This window comes from Cetorhinus maximus, chromosome 5, assembly GCF_964194155.1.
Source record: "Cetorhinus maximus chromosome 5, sCetMax3.hap1.1, whole genome shotgun sequence".
In the NCBI taxonomy this organism is placed as follows: Eukaryota; Metazoa; Chordata; class Chondrichthyes; order Lamniformes; family Cetorhinidae; genus Cetorhinus; species Cetorhinus maximus.
Window position 1 is genome coordinate 143,645,102 of NC_135883.1, and position 24,593 is coordinate 143,669,694.

At 44.5% G+C, this 24,593-nt stretch overlaps 1 protein-coding gene across 4 annotated transcripts in view; it reads right to left on the bottom strand.

The window, feature by feature from the left end:
- The window catches only part of rev3l (REV3 like, DNA directed polymerase zeta catalytic subunit), a 221,119-nt gene that overhangs the window by 115,285 nt on the left and 81,241 nt on the right, over window positions 1-24,593 (bottom strand). For all 4 annotated transcript variants that reach the window (XM_078542603.1, XM_078542605.1, XM_078542602.1 and 1 more), the window contains exons 2-3: window positions 12,894-13,083; window positions 5,815-5,889 (exon numbers count right to left, since the gene is read on the bottom strand). In XM_078542603.1, coding sequence (XP_078398729.1) covers window positions 5,815-5,889; window positions 12,894-13,083 — 265 coding nt within the window. The remainder of the gene's footprint in view (window positions 1-5,814; window positions 5,890-12,893; window positions 13,084-24,593) is intronic.

The window sequence follows — 24,593 nt, forward strand, 5'->3', positions numbered from 1 at the left end:
CAAGGGACATAAAGGTTAGGATTAAGAAAAAAAAGAGAAGCTTATGGCAGATACGGAGGGCTCAATACGGCAGAGTCCCGAGAGGAGCATAAAAAGTGTAGGGGGGGGGAAACTTAAAAAGGAAATTAGGAAAGCTAAGAGAGTGCATGAGAAAGCATTGGTGGGTAGAATGAAGGAAAACCCAAAAGGGTTTTTTAAATATATAAATAGCAAGAGAATAACTAGGGAAAGAGTAGGGCCAATTAGAGACCATAGAAGTTATCTGTGTGTGGACCCGGAAAACATGGGTACAGTCCTTGATGAATACTTTGCATCGGTCTTCACAATGGAAAAGGATGACACAGGTATAGACATCTGGGTGGAGGGCTGGGAAATATTAGAGGAAATTAACATAGAGAGAGAGGAGGTGCGAGTGGGTTTAGCAAGTCCAGATGAGGTGTACCCCAAGCTGTTGAGGAAGGCAAGGGAAGAGATATCAGGGGCCCTGGCAGTAGTTTTCAAACCCCCTCTGGCCACAGGTGACGTGCCAGAGGACTATAGGACTGCTAACGTTGTCCCATTATTAAAAAGGTATGAAGGGATAGACCAGGAAATTACAGGCCAGTCAGTCTAACCTTGGTGGTAGGGAAGTTACTAGAAAGAATTCTGAGGGGCAGAATATATCTGCACTTGGAGAGACATAGATTAATTAAGGATAGTCAGCATAGATTTGTTAAGGGAAGGTCATGTTTGACAAATTTGATCGAATTCTTTGAGGAGGTAACCAGGAGTGTTGATGAGGGTAATGCATTTGTTGTAATCTACATGGGCTTTAGCACGGTTTTTGGTAAGGTCCCTAATGGCACACTGGTCAGGAACGTAAGAGCCCATGGGATCCAAGGCAAAGTGGCACATTGGATCTAAAATTGGCTGAGAGGCAGGAAGCAGAGGGAAATCTGTTTCCAGTGGGTTCTTTAGGGCTTGGTGCTGGGGCCCTTGCTGTTTGTGGTGTATATAAATGATTTGGACTTAAATGTTAGGGGTATGACAAGAAGTTTGCGGATTACATGAAAATTGGTGGGGTGGTAAATAATGAGGAGGATAGCTGTAAACTGCAGGAGAATATCAATGGACTGGTTAGGTGGGCAGAACAGTGGAAAATGGAATTCAAACCCAGAAAAGTATGAGGAAATGCACTTGAAGAGGGCAACAAGGCAAGGGATTACACTATGAATGGTAGGACTCTGGAAAGTACTGAAGGTCAAAGGGAACTTGATGTGCATATCCACAGATCCCTGAAGGTAGCAGTGGAGGGTAGATAAGGTGGTTAAGAAGGCATATGGAATACTTGTATTCTATGCCTCGGCTATTAAAGACAAGAGCAGGGAGGTTACACTGGAACTGTATAAAACGCTGGTTAGGCCACAACTGGCAGTATTGCATGCAGTTCTGGTCACCACATTATAGGAAGGATGTGACTGCACTGGAGCGGGTGCAGAGGAGATTTACCAGGGTGCTGCCTGGGCTGGAGGGTCTGAGCTATGAGGAAAGATTGGATGGGCTGGGGTTGTTTTCCTTGGAGCAGCGAAGGTTGGGAGGGGACCTGATAGAGGTGTATAACATTATGATGGCCATAGATAGGTGGATAGGAAGGCACTTTTTCCATTAGTAGAGGGGTCAATAACCAGGGGCATAGATTTAAGGTAAGAGGTAGAAGGCTAAGAGGGGAGTTGAGGAGAAATTTTTTTCACCCAGAGGGTTGAGAGAGTCTGGAACTCACTGCCTGAAAGGATTGTTGAGTCAGAAACTCTTATAACATTTTAATAGTATTTAGATATTCACTTGCATTGCCATAGCCTCCAGGGCTATGGGTCAAGCGCTGGAAAATGGGATTAGTGTAGTCAGATCTTTGTTGACCAGCATGGACATGGGCTGAATGGCCTCCTTCGTGCTGTAAACGTCTGAGAGTCCACGAGTCTCCTCCTCCAGTGAGTTGCTTAATTGTCCACCACCGTTCACAGCTGGATGTGGTAGGACTGCAGAGCTTAGATCTGATCCATTGGTTGTGGGATCGAATAGCTGTCTATCGCATGCTGCCTACACCGTTTGGCATGCAAGCAGAGATGTGTTGTAGCTTCACCAGGTTAACCTCTCATTTTTAGATATGCCTTCTTGCACTCTTCACTGAACCCCTGGCTTGCTGGTAATGGTAGAGTGGGCATATGCCAGGCCATGAGGTTACGATTGTTGCTGAGTGCAATTCTGCTGCTGCTGATGGTCCACGGTGCCTCATGGGTGCTCAGTCTCAAATTGCGAGATCTGTTCGAAGTCTATCTCATTTAGCACAGTGGTAGTGCCACACAACACGATGGAGGGTCTCCTCAACGTGAAGACGGGACTTCGTCTCCACAAGGACTGTGGTCACTCCTACTGATGCTGTCACGGACAGATGCATCTGCAACGGGCAGGTTGGTGAGGATAAGGTCAAGTATGTTTTTCCCTCTTGTTGATTCCCTAACCACCTGCTGCAAACCCAGTCTAGCAGCTACAGAGCCACTCTTGATGAAGGACATTGTAGTCTCCCACCCAGAGTACATTCTGCACCCTTGCCACTCAGTGCTTCCTCCAAGTGATATTCAACATGGAGGAGCACTAATTCATCAGCTGAGGGGGAGGGGCAGTGCGTGGTTATCAGCAGGAGGTATCCTTGCCCGTGTTTGGCCTGATGCCATGAGACTTCATGGGGTCCAGAGTTGATGTTGAGGACTCCCAGGGCAACTCCCTCCCGACTGTATACCACTGTGCCTCCACCTCTGCTGGGTCTGTCCTGCCGGTGGGACAGGACATACCCAGGGATGGTGATGGTGGTGTCTGGGACATCATCTGTAAGGTATGATTTTGTGAGTATAACTGTGTCAGGCTGTTGCTTAACTACTCTGCGGGACAGCTCTCCCAACTTTGTTTTACGTTAGTAAGGAGGGCTTTGCAGGGTGGCCTTTGTTGTTTCTGGTGCCTAAGTCGATGCTGAGCGGTCCGCCCGGTTTCATTCCTTATAGACTTTTTAGCAGTTTCATACAGCTTAATGACTTGTTAGGGCATTTAAGAGTCCACCACATTGCTGGAGTCACACATAGGCCAGACCAGGTAAGGACAGCAGAATTCCTTCCCATTAGTGAACCAGATGGGTTTTTACAACAATCAATTATAGTTTCATGGTCATCATTAGACTTTTAATTCCAGATTTTTATTGAATTCAAATTCCACCATCTGCTGTGGTGGGATTCAAACCCGGGTCCCCAGAACATTACCCTGGATTACTAGTCCAGCGAGAATACCATGGCATCACCACAATTATGAGAAGCTGGAGAATAATGGGTTTCTTTTATTGGAGAAGGTTAAGAGGAGATCTGATCAAAGAGACACTAACCACCTAACTTTCCTTTGTGGCTCCCATGCTAGTTGATACTGTAAACATGCTGTCACCTCCCAAATCCATGACCACTGTTTCTGCAATTCCCCACTTTAACCACTCCCCTCACCCTGCAATTCTGCTCAGCTCCCCCCATCAATCATGATTCCACCTGCCACAACACTGAATTGGCCCTGAGCAAAGTTACAATTTACATCCTCTATGAATATGGTGCACTACTTCTCTTCACTCTTCTGTCTGTCTGCCTGCAGCCTTCAACAGGGCCAACTACACCATCCTCGCTCGTTGTCCAGCTGAGCAGGGCTCCCTCTCCTCATTCTACTCTTACCTATTCAGCTGTAGCCAGACAGCCTGTGCAAAGATTTCTCTTCCAAACCCTGCACCAATATCTCTGAAGTCCCCCAACGAAACTTTACTTTGGCAGTGCCTATTTCTCAGTTGCACACCACCTCTCAGAAACATCATGTATAGACATGACAGAGGTTATACATGTACACAGACAACACCTATCACACCATCACCTTTCTTGTTCCTCCATTGCCTCTGTTGCATAAGATTTCTCTTCCAACATCCAGCTCTGGGTGAGCCGCAATTTCCTCCAATTAAACATTGGGAAGAATGAAGACGTGGCCTTTGACACCTGCCACTGATTCCATCTCCCTCACTGGCCACCATCTCAGCTGAATCAGGCTGTCACTGGCAACTCTGACATCCTAATTAACGAAGTTGAGATTCCAATCTTATATCCACCTTAGCACACAAAGTCCAGTCACTTCCACCTAGGTAATTTTGTTCATCTCCATCCCTGCTGCTGAAACCCTTGCCCATTCTCTTGTTACCTCCAGACTAGACTGTTCTAATACTCCCCTAGACAATCACCCATCTTCTACTTTTCATAAACTTCACCTCATTTAAATCTCCGCTGGCCCTATCCTAATCACACCATTTTGATAACCCATTACTTGTGCTTGTGACCTACAGTAGATCCCAGTCAACCAATGCCAGAGTTAAAAAATTGTCATTTTTTTAATCCCTCTATGGACTCATCCCTTCCCATCTCTATAACCTTCCCCAGTCCTACACCACACTGAACTCTCCATTACTTCAACTCTACCCTCACGCATCTCTTACTCTGCTCCATCACTGGTAGCCGTTCCCTCAGCTGTAAATATCCCAAGCTCTGAAATTGCATCCCTTAACATCTGTCTATCCATGACCCTCAAGGTGCTCTATAAAAGCCCTCTCTTTGACCACACTTTTGTCACCCACCCTGATATCGCCTGTTTTGGCTCAATGTTAATTTGTTTTGTCTAATTATACTCTGGTGAACAGCCACAGAGTATTTTCTGTATTAAACACACTATACAACTATTGAGACATTCAAAATTAACAGTTCTCAAAAAGTGTAATATTTCCACTGGTCAGTCAGTAACAGGAGGCATAAATAAAAAAACAAAGGGAGATATCAAGAGATTTAATTTTTAAACAGAGGTTTATTAGAATACTAAGAAAGTGATAGTGGCTATGACTCTCAAAAGTGGATAAATAATTGAGAAAGAAAATCTAAAAGGATTTGGAAGAAAGCATTCATCGGGTAACTCCTTCAGAAAGTTGACAGCATACATAAACCTTTCACTGATATTCAGATTTCTCAACAGCAGTTAGCAGCAAAACAATGCAGAAATAGCCCTTTAATATCAGTATTGACGCTTGCTGATCTGTAAAGTATTCTCAGCAATCAGGAAGGTGTGAAACCAGAAACAAAACATTACCAATCAAGACTTTCAAACTTTACTCAAGATCACTTTTAAACAAAAATTCTACTAAAGCTGTAACAATTGTTGATGAATTAGAAGTGCACAAACTCACTAGGAGGCTAAATCTCCATCTCACAATGAGAATTAGGAACACTACTTGACCACAGAATTTCTTTTAAATGGACAAAATTATGTGCAATGAGTACGTGTCACACCTATTGGGAACAACATCCTTCTTAAATTTGTTTCAATTTTGAAGTTATTCAAGTTCAATTGCGTTCAATAACGAAAAGGTCTTTTTAAAATTAAAATGCATAAGGAGGGCGGAATAGAATACCAGACTTTCTGCAGGAAAGTTGTGCAAGACTCTTTACATGGCAAGGAACAGCATGTAGACATGACGCTAATGGGTGGGGCTACTTAAAAAAGACTTACTCCATTGTTTCACCCCTTAGTCAAAGTAAGTTATCACTGAGGACAGATATCAATAACAAGTACTTCTAACATCTCACAATTATGTCAATCTATCAGAGGGATTGCTTAATAGACCAAATTCTGTGTTGATTGTGTAATAGACAATTAAGTTCAGAGTCTATAACAGTTGAAAAACAACAGGCATAATTATATACCTAGTTAACTTTACTGTACCTTTTAACCATCAGAGGATTGTACAGATAAATCTTCATGAATTGCTTTTCTTTCTCGTGAAAACCATAAAAAGGCCTGCAACACAATAGTAAAACTTTAACCATTTTATGCAAAGTAATGTGTAATGTTTGTTAGAAATTCTTGAGGGGCGGGGGAAATGTGGGGACAAGAAGGAGAAACTGGAACAAAGGGGAAGGCGAGAAAAGTAACCAGTTTTATCAGGAAGACACTTGAAATGTAATAAAATGAGAAATGGCCCTCTGAATCTGTATAGCCTACCGCATAAAATAAATAGGTTACACTCCATTTCACTGTGTAGATCTGTTCATCATGAATGGAACATTTTATGGTTTAGCACATCAAAAACCACAATACTAAGTGGAATTTCAGCCCAATGCAGAAGCTAACACCAGGTGTAAAGTTTCTTGCTTTATATAAGAATTAAGTTTCTGCCTTATACCATCAACAGCTGAAAAGATTTTATCCAGTTTAAAAAAAATTAGTTTCATTTTAAGAGTCACATTAATTGAACTGAGGTACAACACTGTCAAAGTAGTTACGTTAATCTGTACAACTACAAGCCTTTAAACATACATCAGCTTATCTTCCAATTCAGATGCTTTGCAGGCATAAAACATGCGTTCGAAAGCAAGTTTGCGTCTTTTAAGGATAACCTTGCTTTCAATCACTTACAATCATACTTTTAAGCTGGCTCCAATGCTAGCTGACATTCTAAATGATCCTCTTTCATCAGGTAATGCTTTCCTCCCTTTCAAAGCAGCCATCGCAACCCCGGTTTCACCCTCCCTTTCCTCATCCTTGAAAGTGAAGTCACCTCTAAAGCTCATGCTCATTTTCCCCACGATTCCATGTTTAATTCCTTTCAATCAGGTATCTGCTACAGCACAAAAACAGCCCTAATTAATCATATCCCCTGTGACCATGGTACTCTAACCCTCCTCGTAACTCTCTGCAGCCTTCAACAACCATACCACTCTCCTCTGATGCCACTTGTATATTGTTCTGCTCAGTAGGGCTACCCTCATTTGGCTGCACTCTTGCCTATCCAGTCATGGTCAGGGCATCTTCAGCAATGGCTTCACTTCTCATTCCTGCATAGTTGTCTCTGCAGTCTCCCAAGGTGCTCTCCTCAGATCCCTCTTCCTCATTGACGTGCTACCCCTTGGCAACACAAGGAATCTGCTCTCACTTGTATGTTGACATCCAACTCTAGATTTTCACAAATGCTAAATATTGTGGATGCTCAAAATCTGAATGAAAATGCTGGAAACACTCAGGTCAGACAGCAGCTGTGGAGAGATAAAGAGAGTTAAAATTTCAGGTCGACGACCTTTCATGAGAACTGGGTTCTGATGCCCTTCCGTGCCCTGTGCTGTCATTTTGCTTGTCTGACATTCAGTCCAGATAAGCTGCAAAATTGGCCGGTTAAAAATTGGGAAAATTGAAGTCATTGGGCTGTATATTACGGGCGGGGGAGGGGGGGTTGCCACCACCCCAGAAGCAAAGTTGGCACAAAGCCAACTCACTGGATGCCAGCCCACCCCACAGTCATAACGGTGTGTGGGTGGGTTAAATAGGCAGCCACCCCCTCACTGTACAGGAAGTCCTGCCCTCAGTCCCTCAGCACCAAGACTGCATTAGTGGGTGCTGCCAGGACTGCAAGTTGGCCCAAGGAAAAGGCCCAGAGACAAGTAAGTCCGGGGTCTTGTGCAGGGAGGGTTTAGGGAGGGGTGTGTTTTATATAGCAGGTGGGTAGGAAGGAGGTTTGCAGGGGCACTATCTTAGAGGGGCTGCCCCATGATGCGCAAAAGGCACCCCTCCCCTGAAGATAATACCTCCCCTTCCTTCCCAGCCTTTTAGAAAGTTTTTTTTTAAAAAAAAAGATGGCCTGTCCATTCCCACCCAACTGCTCACACCAACCATTTTATGGCGTGAGTAGCATATTATCAGGGTCAGCTGGCTTGATAAACTCAATTGATCCCTGATTATTTATTTAAATATAGCAGGCAGGCTGCTGAATTTGGCACCTGTGCACCCCCCATATTATGGGGATGAGCGGTAAGCTAATGGGGTTGGCACTTGAACCCTGCCCCTGGCCAAAAACACATCCAGAGGGAGGCAGGTAAAATCCAGCCAATTGTCTCTCTCGACCACCACCAACTCTCATCATACTACCAATTTCATTCCCCTCCCTGACCATCACCTCACGCTGAGCGAAATAGTTTGCAACTTCAGCATCCTATTTGACCCGTTAAAAATCCCAACTTTTAAAAAATTCATTCACGGGACGTGGGTTTCCTGGCTGGGTCAGCATTAAATGCCCATACCTAGTTGCCCTCGAGAAGGTGGTGGTGAGCTGCCTTCTTGGACTTGCTGCAGTCCATGTGGTGTAGGTACACCCACAGTGCTGTTAGGAAGGAAGTTCCAGGATTTTGACCCAGGGACAGAAGAGGGACGGCGATATATTTCCATGTCAGGATGGTGAATGATTGGAGGGGAACTTCCCCATCTATCTGCTGCCCTTGTCCTTCTAGATGGCAGTGGTCGTGGGCTTGGAAGATGCTGTCTGAGGAACCTTGGTGAATTCCTGCAGTGCATCTTGTAGATGGTACACACTGCTGACACTGTGCGTCAGTGGTGGAGGGAGTGAATGTTTGCGGATGGGCTGCTGTGTCTTGGACAGTGCCAAGCTTCAAGTGTTGTGGGAGCTGCACTCATCCAGGCAACCGGGGAGTTTTCCATCACACTCCTGACTTGTGCCTTGTAGATGGTGGACAGGCTTTGGGAAGTCAGGAGGTGAGTTACACATCACATGATTCCTAGCCTCTGGCCTGCTCTTGTAGCCACAGTATTTATACGGCTAGTCAGGTTCAGTTTCTGGTAACCTCCAGGATGTTGGTGGTGGGTGATTCAGTGATGGTAATGCCATTGAACATCAAGGGAAAATGGTTGGATTCTCTCTTGTTGGAGGTGGTCATTGCCTAACACTTGTGGCGAGAATTTTACTTACCACTTGTCAGCTAAAGCCTGGATATTGTGCAGGTCTTGCTGCATTTGGACATGGACTGCTTCAGTATTTGAGGAGTTGCCAATGGTGCTGAACGTTGTGCAATCATCAACGAACATCCCCACTTCTGATCTTATGATGGGAGGAAGGTCATTGATGAAGCAGCTGAAGGTGGTTGGGCCGAAGACACTATCCTAAAGAACTCCTGCAGTGAGGTCCTGGAGCTGAGGTGACTGACCTCCAACAACCACAAACATCTTCCTTTGTGCTAGGTATGACTCTAACCAGCAGCGAGTATTCGCCCCGATTCCCACTGACCCCAGTTTTGCTAGGGCTCCTTGATGCCACACTCGGTCAAATGCTGCCTTGATGTCAAGGGCAGTCACTCTCACCTCTGGAGTTCAGTTCTTTTGTCCATGTTTGAACCAAGGCTGTAACGAGGTCAGGAGCGGAGAGGCCCTGGCGGAACCCAAACTGGGCATCACGGAGCAGATCATTGCTAAGCAAGTGCCGCTTAATAGCATGGTGATGGCCTCCTCCATTACTTTACTGATGATCAAGAGTAGACTGATGGGGCAGTCATTGGCCAGGTTGGATTTGTCCTATTTTGTGTGTACAGGACATACCCGGGCCATTTGCCACATAGCCGCATAAATGGCAGTGTTGTAGCTGTACCGGAACAGCTTGTTCCAGTGCAGCTAGGGGCACGGCATGTTCTGGAGGACAAGTCTTCAGTACTATTGCCAGAATATTGTCAGGCTCCATAGCCTTCGCAGTATCCAGTGCCTTCAGCCGTTTCTTGATATCACATGGAGTGAATCAAATTGGTTGAAGACTGGCATCTGTGATGCTGAGGACCTCCAGAGGAGGCTGAGATGGATCATCCACTGGGCACTTCTGGCTGAAGACTGCAGCAAATGTGTCAGCCTTATCTTTTGCACTGATGTGCTGGGCTATGCCATCATTGAGGATGGAGATGTGTGTGGAGCCTCCTCCTCCAGCGAGTTGCTCAATTGTCCACCACCATTCACAACTGGATGTGGTATGACTGCAGAGTTTAGATCTGTTTGGTTGGTTGTGGGGTCACTTAGCCCTGTCTATCACTTGCTGCTTATGTTGTTTGGCACACAAGTAGTCCTGTGTTATAGCTTCACCAGGTTGACACCTCATTTTTAGGGATGCCTGGTGCTGCTCCCGGCATGCCCTCCTGCACTCTTCATTGAACCAGGGTTGATCCAAGGTAATGGTCGAGTGGGGGATATGCCAGACCATGAGGTTACAGATCGTGTTCGAGTACAATTCTGCTGCTGCTGATGGCCCACAGCGCCTCATGGATGCCCAGTCTTGAGCTGCTAGATCTGTTCAAAATCTATCCCATTTAGCACAGTGGTAGCGACACACAATATGATGGAGGGTATCCTAAATGTGAAGATGGGTCTTCGTCTCCACAACAACTGTGCGGTGATCACTCCTACCGATACTGTCATGGACAGAGGCATCTGCAGCAGGGAGATTGGTGAGGATGGGGTCAAGTATGTTTTTCCCTCTTCTTGGTTCCCTCCCCACCTGCCGCAGACCCAGTCTAGCAGCTATGTCCTTTAGGACTCAGCCAGCTCGGTCAGTAGTGGTGCTACCAAGTCAATCTTGGTTATGAACATTCAAGTCCCCCACCCAGAGTACATTCTGCACCCTTGCCATCCTCAGTGCTTCCTCCAAGTGGTGTTCAACATGGAGGAGCACCAATTCATCAGCTGAGGGGGGACGGTATGTGGTAATCAGCAGAAGGGTTCCTTGCCCACGTTTGACCTGATGCCATGAGACTTCATGGGGTCCAGAGTCGATGTTCAGGACTCACAGGGCAACTACCTCCCGACTGTAAACCACTGTGCTGCCACCTCTGCTGGGCCCGACCTGGCGGTGGAACAGGACATACCCAAGGATGGTGATGGTGGTGTCTGGGACATTATCTGTAAGGTATGATTCCATGAGGATGACTGTGTCAGGCTGCTGCTTGATTAGTCTTGAGACACAGCTCTCCCAATTTTGGCACTAGCCCCCAAGTGTTAGTAAGGAGGATTTTGCAGGGTTGACAGGGCTGAGATTGCCATTGTCGTTTCCGGTGCCTAGGCTGATGCCGGGTGGTCCGTCCAGTTTCATTCCTTTTTTGAGACTTTGTAGCGGTTTGTTACAACTGAGTGGCTTGCTAGGCCATTTCAGAGGGCATTTTAAGAGTCAACCACATTGCTGTGGGTCTGGAGTCATGTGTGGCCAGACCAGGTAAGGATATTGGTGAACCAGGTGGGTTTTTACAACAATCGACAATGGTTTCACGGTCATCATACTTTTAATTCCAGATTTTTATTGAATTCAAATTCCACCATCTGCCACGGAGGGATTCAAACCCGGTCCACCGAGCATTACCCTGGGTTTCTGGATTACTAGTCCAGCGACAATACCACTATACCATCACCTCCCCCCCTACCCGAGCTCCGAGCAGAGGTCGAGAGCTCCAAGTTCCAACATTCTGGGGGTGGGGTCCACCCAAGTGTGGTTCAATGTTAAGATATCTGTCGCACCAGAGAGCGAGGACGCGGGCGCCAGAGAGAGGGAGCGTGCACAACAGAGAGAGCCAGAGAAGGAACCACCAGGTGGAGGCATCCACTGATAGGAAACACCGTGGAGAAAAACCCACTGGAGAGAGGAGCAAAGAAAGAGGTTCCCAAGCAATAAAAGTGCTGCAGTTGAAATGCTCCAAGTAGTGAGAGGTCTGGAAAAGCCCCGGTGGAGCTGAAAAGCCACCAGAAGATTGGTGACTCTGCTGCGAGCCACTGGGGTAAAGGTAACCCTTTGGAGCAAGGGTGTTCTGCTCAGCATGGCTGAAGAGCTGAAGTCAGTGCAGAGTGCAGACTCGAGGAACCAGGGGAACATAATCTCGGGAGACAAGACTGAAACCCTGGGAGGTGAGCAGTTGTTGAAGTAGTCAGAATGACTTTTGGAGAGAATTCAGATCATGGGTGGTATTCTGCAAAGTTCTCTCTAAAACTCTGTCTTGCTGTCATCTTCTCCACCAAAACCCACCTGATTTGGCCTCTGGTCAGTCATCTTTGATTTGGTATTCATGTTTTGCCGATTACATTGCTTCTGAGAAGTGCAGACTGATTCTGAGATATTTCTCTCCCTCATCAGCCTAAGTAAACTCTAGTCAAATAAGATTTGATTTATCCACCCTAACCACCCTTCCTACAGTGATCCAGTGTTCACAGTATGCACATTCGTCTGACCTTACCAACACGATTCATTAAAAACCAACTGCATGAGGGCTTAAAGGAAAATGGTCATCCTTAGGTGTTAAGTAGGAGACAGCAAGGCTTAGTTCTCATGTTCATACTCAATTGTCCTGGAAAGGTAGGCAATCCCATTTACTTCCTGTATTGTGGCTCACTTTTTAAGCTTAGCATGCTGCTGGTTGCCTGCAAACAACTGAAATGAGGGCCCCAGCAGGAAACAGGCATTTGGAGGGGGGGCTGCAAATCTTATTTGCTGCAAGGTTGAAAAAAAAGTAATTTTCTTTTGGGAGAGTGTGATGAGATTTCAGTGCCATTTTTTAAAAACAAATGCCACATTAGCTAACCAACTGCTGCTGTATTAGAGGACTGTCCCTATCCCTTTCAATTGTTTCCAAATTTAAATATCATCTCCAGCCAGTTTGTTGGAGCGAGACGTGACAGTAAGCACAGTGCAACACATTGTAGTTGTACACAGCCACACCTAATCACTTGTACCCTGGTCCTAAGCCGCCTTCTATTAGACCATCTATCTACAAAGGTCCTGGAACAGTTGTAAGCATACTGTTGTTTTTAAATTTAGAAATAAATTAAATTTTGGCATTTAAAAATTCCTGATCATCGGCAGAATTGTATTATTGTTTGTCAAAAGCTAAGGAAAATTGCACAGTTGCTTAAGAAATAAATATTCACATTACTACGCTCACTCTGCCTAAACTCAGTGAATCTATATACAGCACCTATTGTAAGACAATGGTTTTACTTACATCCCAGTTACAAGCGATACCCTGAATACATGCTGGACACCAGAGGAAGGATTGCCCAATGATACATTTAGTGCTTGGTCAATACTGAGAGCCAGCTGACGAAGATGCCGCTCTGGCCGTAGTCCATAACCATCGTATGGAACATAAAGGTATGGAAACGTGCCGTGCAAATGGAGACAAGTCTTCTGACCTAGAAAAAGAGGCAGGAAAAAGTACTGTAAATTTTAATAGAAATGAAACAAACCACCAAACAAACCCTCATTAGAGCAAACTGCACAACTATACTCAAATTTTACTAGATGCACAATATCTTACATTACTCTGAAACACTGTATAGTGAGGATGTTATATTTTAAAAGCTATGAAAATCAGCATTTTTCAATCCAAGGGAAGCACCTTTCGTTTCCTATTCCTTGATATCCCTACGTCACGACGTTCAGCCATGCTTACTTCCGGACTCCGTCCGATGCCATCCTGAGCCAGCTACAGACTATCCCAGGTGATAACACCTGCAGTCGGCATCTGCCCACAGCAACGCAGTAACAATTGAAAATGTTGTAGTTGGGAGGGAATTGAACTAGTTGTCGTCACTGTAGAACCACACACCGCACCATTATCTTAAAAAGGCCAAAGTGAGACAACTAATTACTTTTTAACAACATGTTCAGTTCAAAGTGACTCCCAAATAGTGTACAGCAGGAGCGAGTCATTCCACAGAATTCATTCCACTAGGTTGTGGGTGTTGGTTTCAACATAAAAAGCTTATTGGCATAATTTGAAATGATAATTGCATATCCTAAATTACATTTGTAGCACTCACTAACTTTTTGATATGAAATTGCTACAATACAGTGCACATTTTTTCCAGAACTTTCTTCACCTTCAATAAATGTGCATTTTTTGGATATTTGGCCCTTGACCCCACTATCCTTGCAAATTACCATCCCATCTCCTACCTCCCTTTCCTCTCCGAAGTCCCTTGAACATGTTGTCACCTCCCAAATCCATTCTCTTTTTTCCCAGAACTCCATGTTTGAATTCCTCCAGTCAGCTTTCTGCCCATCACAGTGCCGAAACTGCTCTTGCCAAAATCACAAACGACATCCTGTGAGACTGCAACAAAGGTAAAATTTCTGCCCTTGTCCTTCTTGACCAATCTGCAGCCTTTGACAGGGTTGGCCCACTCCATTCTCCTCCAAAGCCTCTCCACTGTCGTCCAGCTGGGTAGGACTGCTCTCACCTGGCTCCATTCATAACTATCTAATCGCAGTCAAAGAATCACTTGCAATGGCTTTCCTTTCTGCTCCTGGGGGTTCTCTCTAATGTCCACCAAGGATCCATCCTTGGCCCCTCCTATTTCTCATACATGCTGCCCCTCGGCGACATCACCTAAAAGCACAGCATTAGTTTTCCCATTTACAGTTGCGACACCCAGCTCTACCTCACCACCGCCTCCTCAACTGTTGTTAAATTATCAGGCTGCTTAACCAACATCCAGTACTGGATGAATGGAAATTTCCTCCAATTAAATATTGGGAAGACTGAAGCTACTGTTTTCAGTGTGTGCTCCAAACTCTTCCATAGCTACACATGCATTCCTCTACCTGGAAACTGTATGAGGATAAACTAGACCGTCATAGCCTTGGTGTCTTAACAGACCCAGAGATGATCTTCCAGTTACATATCCATACCCAACACCAAGGCCACCAATTTCTACTCTGTAACATTGTTTGACTTTTCGCCCATCTCAGCTCATATGCTGCAGAAACTCTCATTCATGCCTTTATTACCTCTCGACTTAACCACTCCAATGCACTCCTGACTGGTCTCCCACATTCTACCCTCCATAAAAACTCAGTCACCCAAAACTCTGCTGCCTGTGTCCTTACTCACACCAAACCCCGTTCACACATCACCCATGCTCACTGACCTACATTGGCTCCCGGAAAGCAACATCTCAATTTTAAAATTCTCATCCTTGTGTTTAAATCCCTCCATGGCCTCATCCTTGCCTATCTCTAATTATCTTCAGTCCTATAACCCTCCAAATATATCTGCACTCATCAAATGCCCCTTAAACACCCTCGGTTCAATTGTTCCATCACTGATGGCTGTGCCTTCAGCTGCTTGTGCCAGAAGCTCTGGATTCCTACCCTCCCCCATCATTGAGGATGGGGATATTTGTGGAGCCGCCTCCTCCAGTGAGTTGCTTAATTCTCCACCACCATTAATGACTAGATATGGCAGGACTGCAGATCTGATCCGTTGGTTGTGGGATTGCTTAGCTCTGTCTGTCACTTGCTGCTTATGTCATTTGTCAAGTTGTCCTGTTTTATAGCGTCATCAGGTTGACACCTCATTTTTAGGTATGCCTGATGCTGCTCCTGGCTTGCCCTCCTGCACTCTTCATCGAACCAAGGTTGATCCCCTGGCTTGATGGTAATGGTAGAGTAGGAGATATGCCGGGCATGAGGTTACAGATTGTGTTCGAGTATAATTCTGCTGCTGCTAATGGCCCAGTCTGCCTCAAGAATGCCCAGTCTTGATTTGCTAGATCTGTTTGAAATCGATCCCATTTAACACGGTAGTAGCGCCATACAACACGATGAAGGGTATCTTCAATGTGAAGGTGGAACTTCGTCTCCACAACGTCTGTGCAGTGGTCACTCCTGCTGATACTGTCATAGACAGATGCATCTGCGGCAGGCAGGTTGGTGAGGATGAGGTCAAGAATGTTTTTCCCTCTTCTTGGTTCCCTCACCACTTGCTGCAGACCTAGTCTGGCAGCCATGTCCTTTAGAACTCGGCCAGCTCGGTCAGTGGTGGTGTTACTGAACCACTCTTGGTGGTGGACATTCGGGTTCCCCCACCCAGAGTACATTCTGCATTCTTGCCACCCTCAGTGCTTCCTCCAAGTGGTGTTCAACATGGAAGAGCACTGATTCATCAGCTGAGAGAGGACGGTACGTGGTAATTAGCAGTTGATTTCCTTGCCCATGTTTGATCTCATGCCATGAGACTTCATGGGATCCGGAGTCAATGTTGAGGGCTCCCAGTGCAACTCCCTCCCAACTGTATACCACTGTGCCGCCACCTCTGCTAGGTCTGTCTTGCCGGTGGGACAGGGCATACCCAGGGATAGTGATCGTGGTATCTGGGACATTAGCTGTAAGATATGATTGCGTGAGGGTGACTATGTCAGGCTGTTGCTTGACTAGTCCATGAATCAGCTCTCCCAATTTTGCCACTAGCCCTCAGGTATTAGTAAGGAGGGCTTTGAAGGGTCAACAGAGGTGAGCTTGCCTTTATCGTTTCTGGTGCCTAGGTCAATACCGGGTGGTCCGTCTGGTTTCATTGCTTTTTTGAGACTTTGTAGCAGTTTGATACAACTGAGTGGTTTGCTAGGCCATTTCAGAGGGCGTTTAAGAATCAACTACATTGCTGTGGGTCAGGAGTCACATGTAGGCCAGACCAGGTAAGGCCCAGTTTTGAGCTGCTAGATCTGTTCTGAATCTATCCCATTTAGCATGGTGGTACTGCCACACTGCATGATGGAGGAATTTTCCCTCCACAAGGGCTGTGCGGTGGTAAGTCCTATTCATACTGTCACGGACAGGTGCATCTGCAACAGGTAGATTAGTGAGAACGAGGTTTCTTCTTCTTGGTGTTCTCAACACCTGCCTCTGGTAAAACCTGGCAGGTATGCCCCTTAGGGCTTGGTCAGTATTGGTGCTACAGAACCACTGTTAGGGGCAGGCACTGATGTCCCTCACCCAGAATACTTTCAGAGCCCTTGCCACCCTCAGCGCTTCTCCCAAGTGGTAGTCAACCTGGAGTACTGATTCAGCTGAGGGAGGGCAGTATGTGGTAACCAGCAGGAGGTATCCTTTCCCAGACAAAAACAAAAATAGCTGGAAAAGCTCAGCAGGTCTGAGAGGGGCAGTGATAGCTGGAGGCAAAGAAGAGATTGCCAAAGATGTCATAGACAAAAGGACAAAGGGGTGTTGACAGTGGTGATATTAGTTAAGGAATGTGCTAATGGTGACACTAAGGGTAGAAAGCAGGACGAGCAAGTGACAGATAGCCCTAGTGGGGGTGGGGTGCAGGGAAGGGATCAAAATAGGCTAAAAAGGTGGAGATAAAACAATGGTATCCTTTCCCATGTTTGATCTGATGTCATGAGACTTCATGGGGTCCAGAGTCGATGTTCAGGGCTCCTCCCTCATACAAAAGCAAATTACTGCGGATGCTGGAAATCTGAAATTCAGATAGAAAATGCTGGAAATACACAGGTCAGGCAGCACCTGTGTGTGTGTGTGTGTGTGGGGGGGGAGAGGAAAGAGAGAGTGTACGAGAGAGAGAGAACGTTTCAGATCAGTGTCCTTTTTATCAGATCAGTTTTGATGAAAGCTCACAGATCTGAAATATTAGCTGTTTCTCTCTCCAAAGATGCTGCCTGACTTGCCTCTAGTCATGGACTCTCAGCTTGCCCCTGAGCCACCAGCTTGGCATTCAGCCAAGAATAAAGATTAGAAGAGCTGAATATTATTAAAGACTGCAGAAAGCTGCAGCACAGAGGGATTTTGGTGTCCTCATGCATGAATCACAAGAAGCTAGCATGCAAGTTCAACAGGTAATAAGTAAGGCAAATGGAATATTGGCCTTTCTTTCAAAGGGAATGGAGTACAAAAATAGGGAAGTCTTGCTAAAACTGGCACTAGTTTGACCACACCTAGAATACTGTGAACAGTTTTGGTCCCCTTATCTAAGGAATGCTATACTGGCATTGGAGGCAGGCCAGAGAAGGTTCACTAGGTTGATTCCGGGTATGAAGGGATTTTCTTATGAGGAGAGGTTGAGTAGATTGGGTCTGTACTCAATGGAGTTTAGAAGAATGAGAGGTGACCTTATCGAAACATAAAAGATTCTTAGGGAGCTTGACAGGGTAGATGCTAAGAGGTTGTTTTTCCTTGTGGGGGAGTCTCGGACCAGAGGGCATAATCTCCGAGTAAGGGGTCAGCCGTTTAAGACAGAGATGAGGAGGAATTTCTTCCCTCAGAGGGTGATGAATCTGTGAAATTCTTTACCACAGAGGGCTGTAGAGGCTGGGCCTTTAAGTATATTCAAGGCTGAGATAGACAGATTTTAATCAATATGGGAATCAAGGGCTTTGGGGAAAAGGCAGGAAAATGGAGTTGAGTATTATCAGATCAGCCATGATCTCATTGAATGGCAGAACAGACTTGATGGGCCGAATAGCTTCTGCTCCTATGTCTTGTGGTCTAAACCTCTGCCTCTCTAGCTGCTTCTCCTCCTTTAAGAGGCTCATTAAAATCTATTTGAGCAAACTTCTGGCCGTGTGCTCTAAAAGTGCCTTATGTGGCTCCATGTCCATTTTGTTTAAAAATACTACTGTGAAGCACCTAGTGATGTTTTTATTACATTAAAGGGTGTTCTATTAATATAAAAATAGTTGTTGTTGAAGTAAGATTCAAAACAATTAAGCTTCATCTTAAATGTTTGGTTAAAGATTTGTAGGCTCAAATGAATCAGGCAAAAATAGTAACAGCAATGAATTAGTGTTTCAGGCATCGCTGTTGATATAAATTCAGTATACTTAGACTCCTTCCAGTAAAACTGAACTAAACAACTGAACTCCTGGATAGAGTGGACGTGGGGAAGATGTTTCCATTAGTAGGAGAGACTAGGACCCGAGGGCACAGCCTCAGAGTAAAGGGAAGACCTTTTAGAACAGAGATGAGGAGAAACTTCTTTAGCCAGAGAGTGGTGAATCTATGGAATTCATTGCCACAGAAGGCTGTGGAGGCCAGGTCATTGAGTGTATTTAAGACCGAGATAGATAGGTTCTTGATTGGCAAGGGGATCAAAGGTTACGGGGAGAAGGCGGGAGAATGGGGTTGAGAAACTTATCAGCCATGATTGAATGGCGGAGCAGACTCGATGGGCCGAATGGCCTAATTTCTGCTCCTATGTCTTATGGTCTAACAAGCAGCCAGATATTGAAGAAGATTGTGCAGATTCCAGTATGTCAATTGAAGCCAACACTATAAAACTACTGATTTAGTAGAGTAAACTGAAGTAGATTGTCAATTGGCTATTTACCACAGCATTAATATACTGCCAATCATCAGCAAAGTGATGGAAGGTGTTGTTGATAGTGCTATCAAGCAGTACTTAGCAATAACCTGCTCACCAATTAGTTTGGGCTCAATCAGGGCCACTCTGCTCCAGACCTCTTTACAACCTGGGTCTAAACATGAACAAAAGAGCGGCATTCCAAATGTGAGGCGAGAATGACTGCTCTTGACATCAAGACAGCATTTGACCGAATGCAGTAACACGGAGCCCTAACAAACTGATGTCAATATGAAGCACGGAGAAATTCTCCCCAGTGGTTAGAGCCATACCTAGCACATATGAACATATGAAATAGGAGAAGTAGGCTATTCAGTCCCTCAAGCCTGCTCTGCTATTCAGTAAGATCATGGCTGATCCGTTTATGCTGAGTTCCACATTGCCATCTACCCCCAATAACTTTTGATTCCCTTGCCTAAAAAGAATCTCTGTCTTAAAAATATTCAGTGATCCCACTTCCACCACCTTCTGAGTCAGAGAGCTCCAAAGTCACACAGCCCTCAGAAAAAATTTCTCCTCATCTCTGTCCTAAAAGGGTGAAACCTAATTTTAAAACAGTACCCTCTAACTCTGGACTCACCCACAAGAGGGAAGATTCTTTCCATGTCCAGCTTGTTAACACCATTCAGGATCTTGTATACTTCAATCAAATCACCCCTCACTCTTCTAAACTCTGGTGGAAACAAGCCCAGTCTGTCCAACTTATTTTCATAAGACAACCCGCTCATTCCAGGTATCAATCTAGTAAACCTCCTCTGAACTGCCTCCAACGCATTTACATCCTTCCTTAAATAAGGCGACCAAAACTGCACGCAGTATGAGAGATGCGGTATCACCAATGCCCTGTATAACCATAGCATAAAATCCTTAGTTTTGTGTTAATTTCCTCTCGTAAAGGGTAGCACTCCATTAGCCTTAACTACTTGCTGTACCTGCATAATAATCTTTTGTGACTCATGCACGAGAACACCTAGATCCCTCTGCACCTCAGAATTCTGCAGTCATTCTCCATTTAAGTTTTTTTTTATTCGTTCATGGGATGTGGGAGTCACTGGCTAGGTCAGCATTTATTGACCATCCCTAATTGCCCTTGTTCAGGGGCATTTAAGAGTCAATCACATTGCTGTGGATCTGGTGTCACATGTAGGCCAGACCAGGCAAGGACAGCAGATTTCCTTCCCTTAAGGACATTAGTGAAGTAATATTCTGCTTTTTTATTCTTCTTGTCACAGTAACTAGCTTCACCTTTTCCCATATTATACTTCATCTGGCAGATTTTTGCCCACTCACCTAATCTATCAATGTCCATCTGCAAACTCCTTATGTCTTCTTCACAACATACTTTTCTACCTATCTTTGTGTCATTTGCAAATTTAGCTATCATGCCTTCGCTCCCCTCATCTAAGTCATTGATGTAAATTGTAATAAGTTGAGGCACCAGCACAGGCCCCTGCAGGACCCAACAAGTCACATCCTGCCAATCAGACAAAGACCCATTTATGCATACTCTGTTTTCTGCAGCTAGCCAATATTCTATCCATACTAATATGTTACCCCCTACACCATGAGCTTTTATTTTCCACAATAACCTTTGATGTGGCACCTTATCAAATGCTTTCTGGAAATCCAAGTACAGTATGTCTACAGGCTCCCCTTTATCCACAGCACATGTTACTCCTTCAAAGAACTCCAATAAATTGGTTAAGCATGATTTCCCTTTCATAAAACCATGCTGACTCTTCCTGATTGCCTTGAGTTTTTTTAAGCGCCCAGCTATAACCCCTTTAATGATTGACTCTTAACACCTCCCCACAACAGACATCAAGCTAATTGGTCTATAGTTTCCTGCTTGCTGCCTCCCTCTCATCTTGAATAGAGGGGTTATATTTGCTACTTTGCAGTCTGACGGAACCTTTCCAGAATCTAGGGAATTTTGGAAAATTAACACCAACGCATCTACTACTTCATTAGCCATCTCCTTTAAGACCCTGAAATCCATCTCGACCTGGAGACCTGTCAGCATACAGCTCCATCAGTTTGCTCAGTACTGTTTCCCTAGTGACTGCAATTTCACCAAGTTCCTCTCTCCCCTCCACCTCCCAACTTACAGCTATTACTGGAATGATTTTTGGATCCTCTATCATGAAGACAGAAGCAAAATATTTGTTTATTTCATCCGCCATTTCCTTATTAGCTATTATGAACTCCCCATTCTCACTCTCTAGAGGGCCAACACTTACTTTACGTACTCTTTTCCTGTTTAAATACCTGTAGAAACTCTTGCTATCCGTTTTTACATTTCTACCTAGCTTCCTCTCATGCTCTAACTTCTTTCTCCTGATAAACCTCAGTCATTCGCTGCCGTTCCCTATATTCTAACCAATCATCTGAATTGCCACTCATCTTTACGCAGTTATATGCTTTTCCTCAAGTTTGATGCTTTCCCTAACTTCTTTAGTCAACCACAGATGATTTAGTTAACCTTCAGAATTTTTCTTTACAGTAGGCATATGCTTGAGTATTCTGAAATATTCTTTTAAGTGTTTGCCACTGCTTCACAATTGATCTATCCCCTAGCACTTCAGTTCACTTCAGCTAGCTCAACTTTCATGCCCACATCGTTGCCCCTTTTTAATTTTAAAATACTAGTCTTAGACCCACGCTTCTCCCTTTCAAACTGGATGTAAAATCCAATCATATTGTGGTTGCTGTTACCTAGGGGTGCCTTTACCCTGAGGTCATTAATTAATCCTGTCACATTACACAATACCAAGTCTAATATAACCTGCTCCAGAACACACTGCTCGAAGAAACTGCCTCGAAAAGGAAGATAGATTTAGTTGTTGGAGGCCAATCATCTTAGTCCCAGGACATTGTTGAAGTACCTCAGGGCACTTTCCTAGGCCCAACCGTGTTCAGCTACTTCAACAATTTCCATTTCCAAAAACGTCTAGTCACCCCCACCTTGATATTCATCAATGGCCTCCCTTCCATCGTAAGGTCAGAAGTGGGGATCTTCAGTACCATTTGGATCACCTCAGGTACCTGTATGCAGCAGGACCTGAATGACATTCAGGCTTGGGCTGGTAAGAGGCAAGTGATATTTGTACCCAAGTGCCAGGCAATGACCTGGCACTTAGGTACAAAAAGTGTCTAGCCACCTCCCCTTCAACAACATTACCACTGCCAAACCGCTGTACCATTATCATCCTTGTGACACTCAGTAGTGACTTCTTGCCCTATTGGCAAAGCTCCATTCACAAATGTCCTTTGCTTACTCTGCTCCAGCTAATTTTCAATGCAGCTCAGAATATTACCAAATTCCATGCCTTCCTATCCTGTGGGCTAAACTTTCACTAAGTTAGGAACCCATTTGAAATTTACAATCATTAGTTTAGTGATTTAGAATTAAATTTGAATAAATTGATAACAAATGTCAGAAATATCTTAATCCAAGGAGATATAGTCATAGAAGCAAACACATTGTAGACTCTTGCATCGAGATTTTTAATTGCACAAGAGGGGTGACACTCAATGAGATAAATGGCTTTTTCTAAAGCCTGGGATTTATGACAAACAAAGGAAGCGGCACTGTGGAATACCATTTATATCCAGTGATTGATTAGTCCTCATCAAGCAGTACTCATTTGTTTCCCTCCCAATTATACTAAGATACAGGCACACACATCTGGCATCAGAACAGAAAGCACCAAAATCACCCAGATCAAACATCTGTGGAGAGGTAAATTATCTTTCCATATTTGGCAGTTTTGAAAGTCGAATTACATATCATTTCACATATGGGTCTTTTTTTTGTTAACTAGGTTACAGCATACTTAAGATTTATTCAATGGCTTCTACCATGTAACCACTTAAAACATTGTTAAAATTATTGGGACTTTAATCAAACACAGGAATGACACATTTCCTCCTTCTATCTTAGGTTGGTCCCCCAGGTTTACAAATTACAGCTGTGAACAAAGCTTCCTTGATATATGCACACCAAAATCTCACATCCAAGAACTTTCATCTCTGTGGTTTTAGGGTTTTCACAAGACCAAATGAAGTAAAATGTCAGGAGTTCAAGCCCCTCTATCGGGTAGCCACTCAAATGACTCAGAATACAACCAGCTTGCAATCTGAACTTCTGCATTTTGTAAGCCAGCAGAAGTCCTGCTCCAGGCACTTCCTAATTTCCTGTACTTTCTGCTGTTACACACAATCTATTTCTATAGCTTGATTTTCTGCTGCGAAATACCCCCTATTATTATCAGTTGAGCAGTTACTAAAATCTGCCATTAGGGATAGAGGGACTAATCATAGTTTTGATGAGGTAAGTCATGAGAGCCCAGCTGGATTTTTTTTTGAGGAGGTCACTAATCAGGTAGATCAGGGAGTATTCAATGGATGCTCTCTGTATGGACCTATAGAAGGCATTTGTTGAGGCTAGCAAAAATGAGCCCATGTGGAATTGGAGGCAATCTTTTCACGTAGGTTGGTAATTGTTTGAGGTGTAGGAGAGAATGGGCGTGTGTTGCTGGTCTTCTCACCTTTAATGACTTGGATAGAGAGAGAAAGAATCGCACTGTATATCCAAGAATGTACACACAGATCACACTAAGTTCGAAGGACAGTAAGCAGTGCAGATGACAGCGTGAAGGTGGGAAGGACACAGGTGAACTGAACAGGAAAATCTACAGTAGATGGAGTTCGGTTTGGGAAAGTTTGAGGTCATACACTTTGGAACCAAGAAAGACAAATTCCAGTGTTTTTTTAAATGTTGAAAAACTAGGAACTGTAGAACAAAGGAAATAGCAGCAGGAGTTCAACTAGATCATGGCTGATCTTCTACCTCAATGTCATTTTCCCACACTATCTCCATGTCCCTTGATATCTTTAATATCTGATCTGTTGATCTCTGAATAAATGTACTCAATGACTGAGCCTCCACAGTCCTCTGGGGTAGAGAATTCCCAAGATTGACCCATTCTCTGACTGAAGAAATTCCTCTTCACCTCAGTCCTAAATGGCCTATTCCTTATTCCAAGACTGTGTTCCTGGTTCTATACCCTCCAGCCAGAGGAAATATCCTTCCTGCATCCACCCTGTCAAACCCTGTAAGAATTTTGCATGCTTCAATGAGATCGCCTCTTATTCCTCTAAGCTCTGGAGAATACAGGCCTAATCTCCTAATGAGACAATCCTGCCATCCTAGGAATCAGTCTGGTGAACCTTCGTTGCACTTCCTCTATGGCTTCTACAATCTTCCTTTAGGTAAGGAGACCAAAACTGCACATAATTCTCAAGGCTCAATACAACTGTAAGACTTTCTTGCCCCTGTACTCAAATCCTCTTGCAATAAATGGCTAACAAATCATTTGTCTCCCTAATTGCTTGCTGCACCTACATGTTAGCTTTCAGTGACCTATGAACAAGGACACCCAGGTCCCTTTGGGCATTAACACTTCCCAATTTCTCCCCATTTAAGAAATACTCTGCATTTCTGTTTTTACTACCAAAATAGATAACTTCAGTTTTCCACAT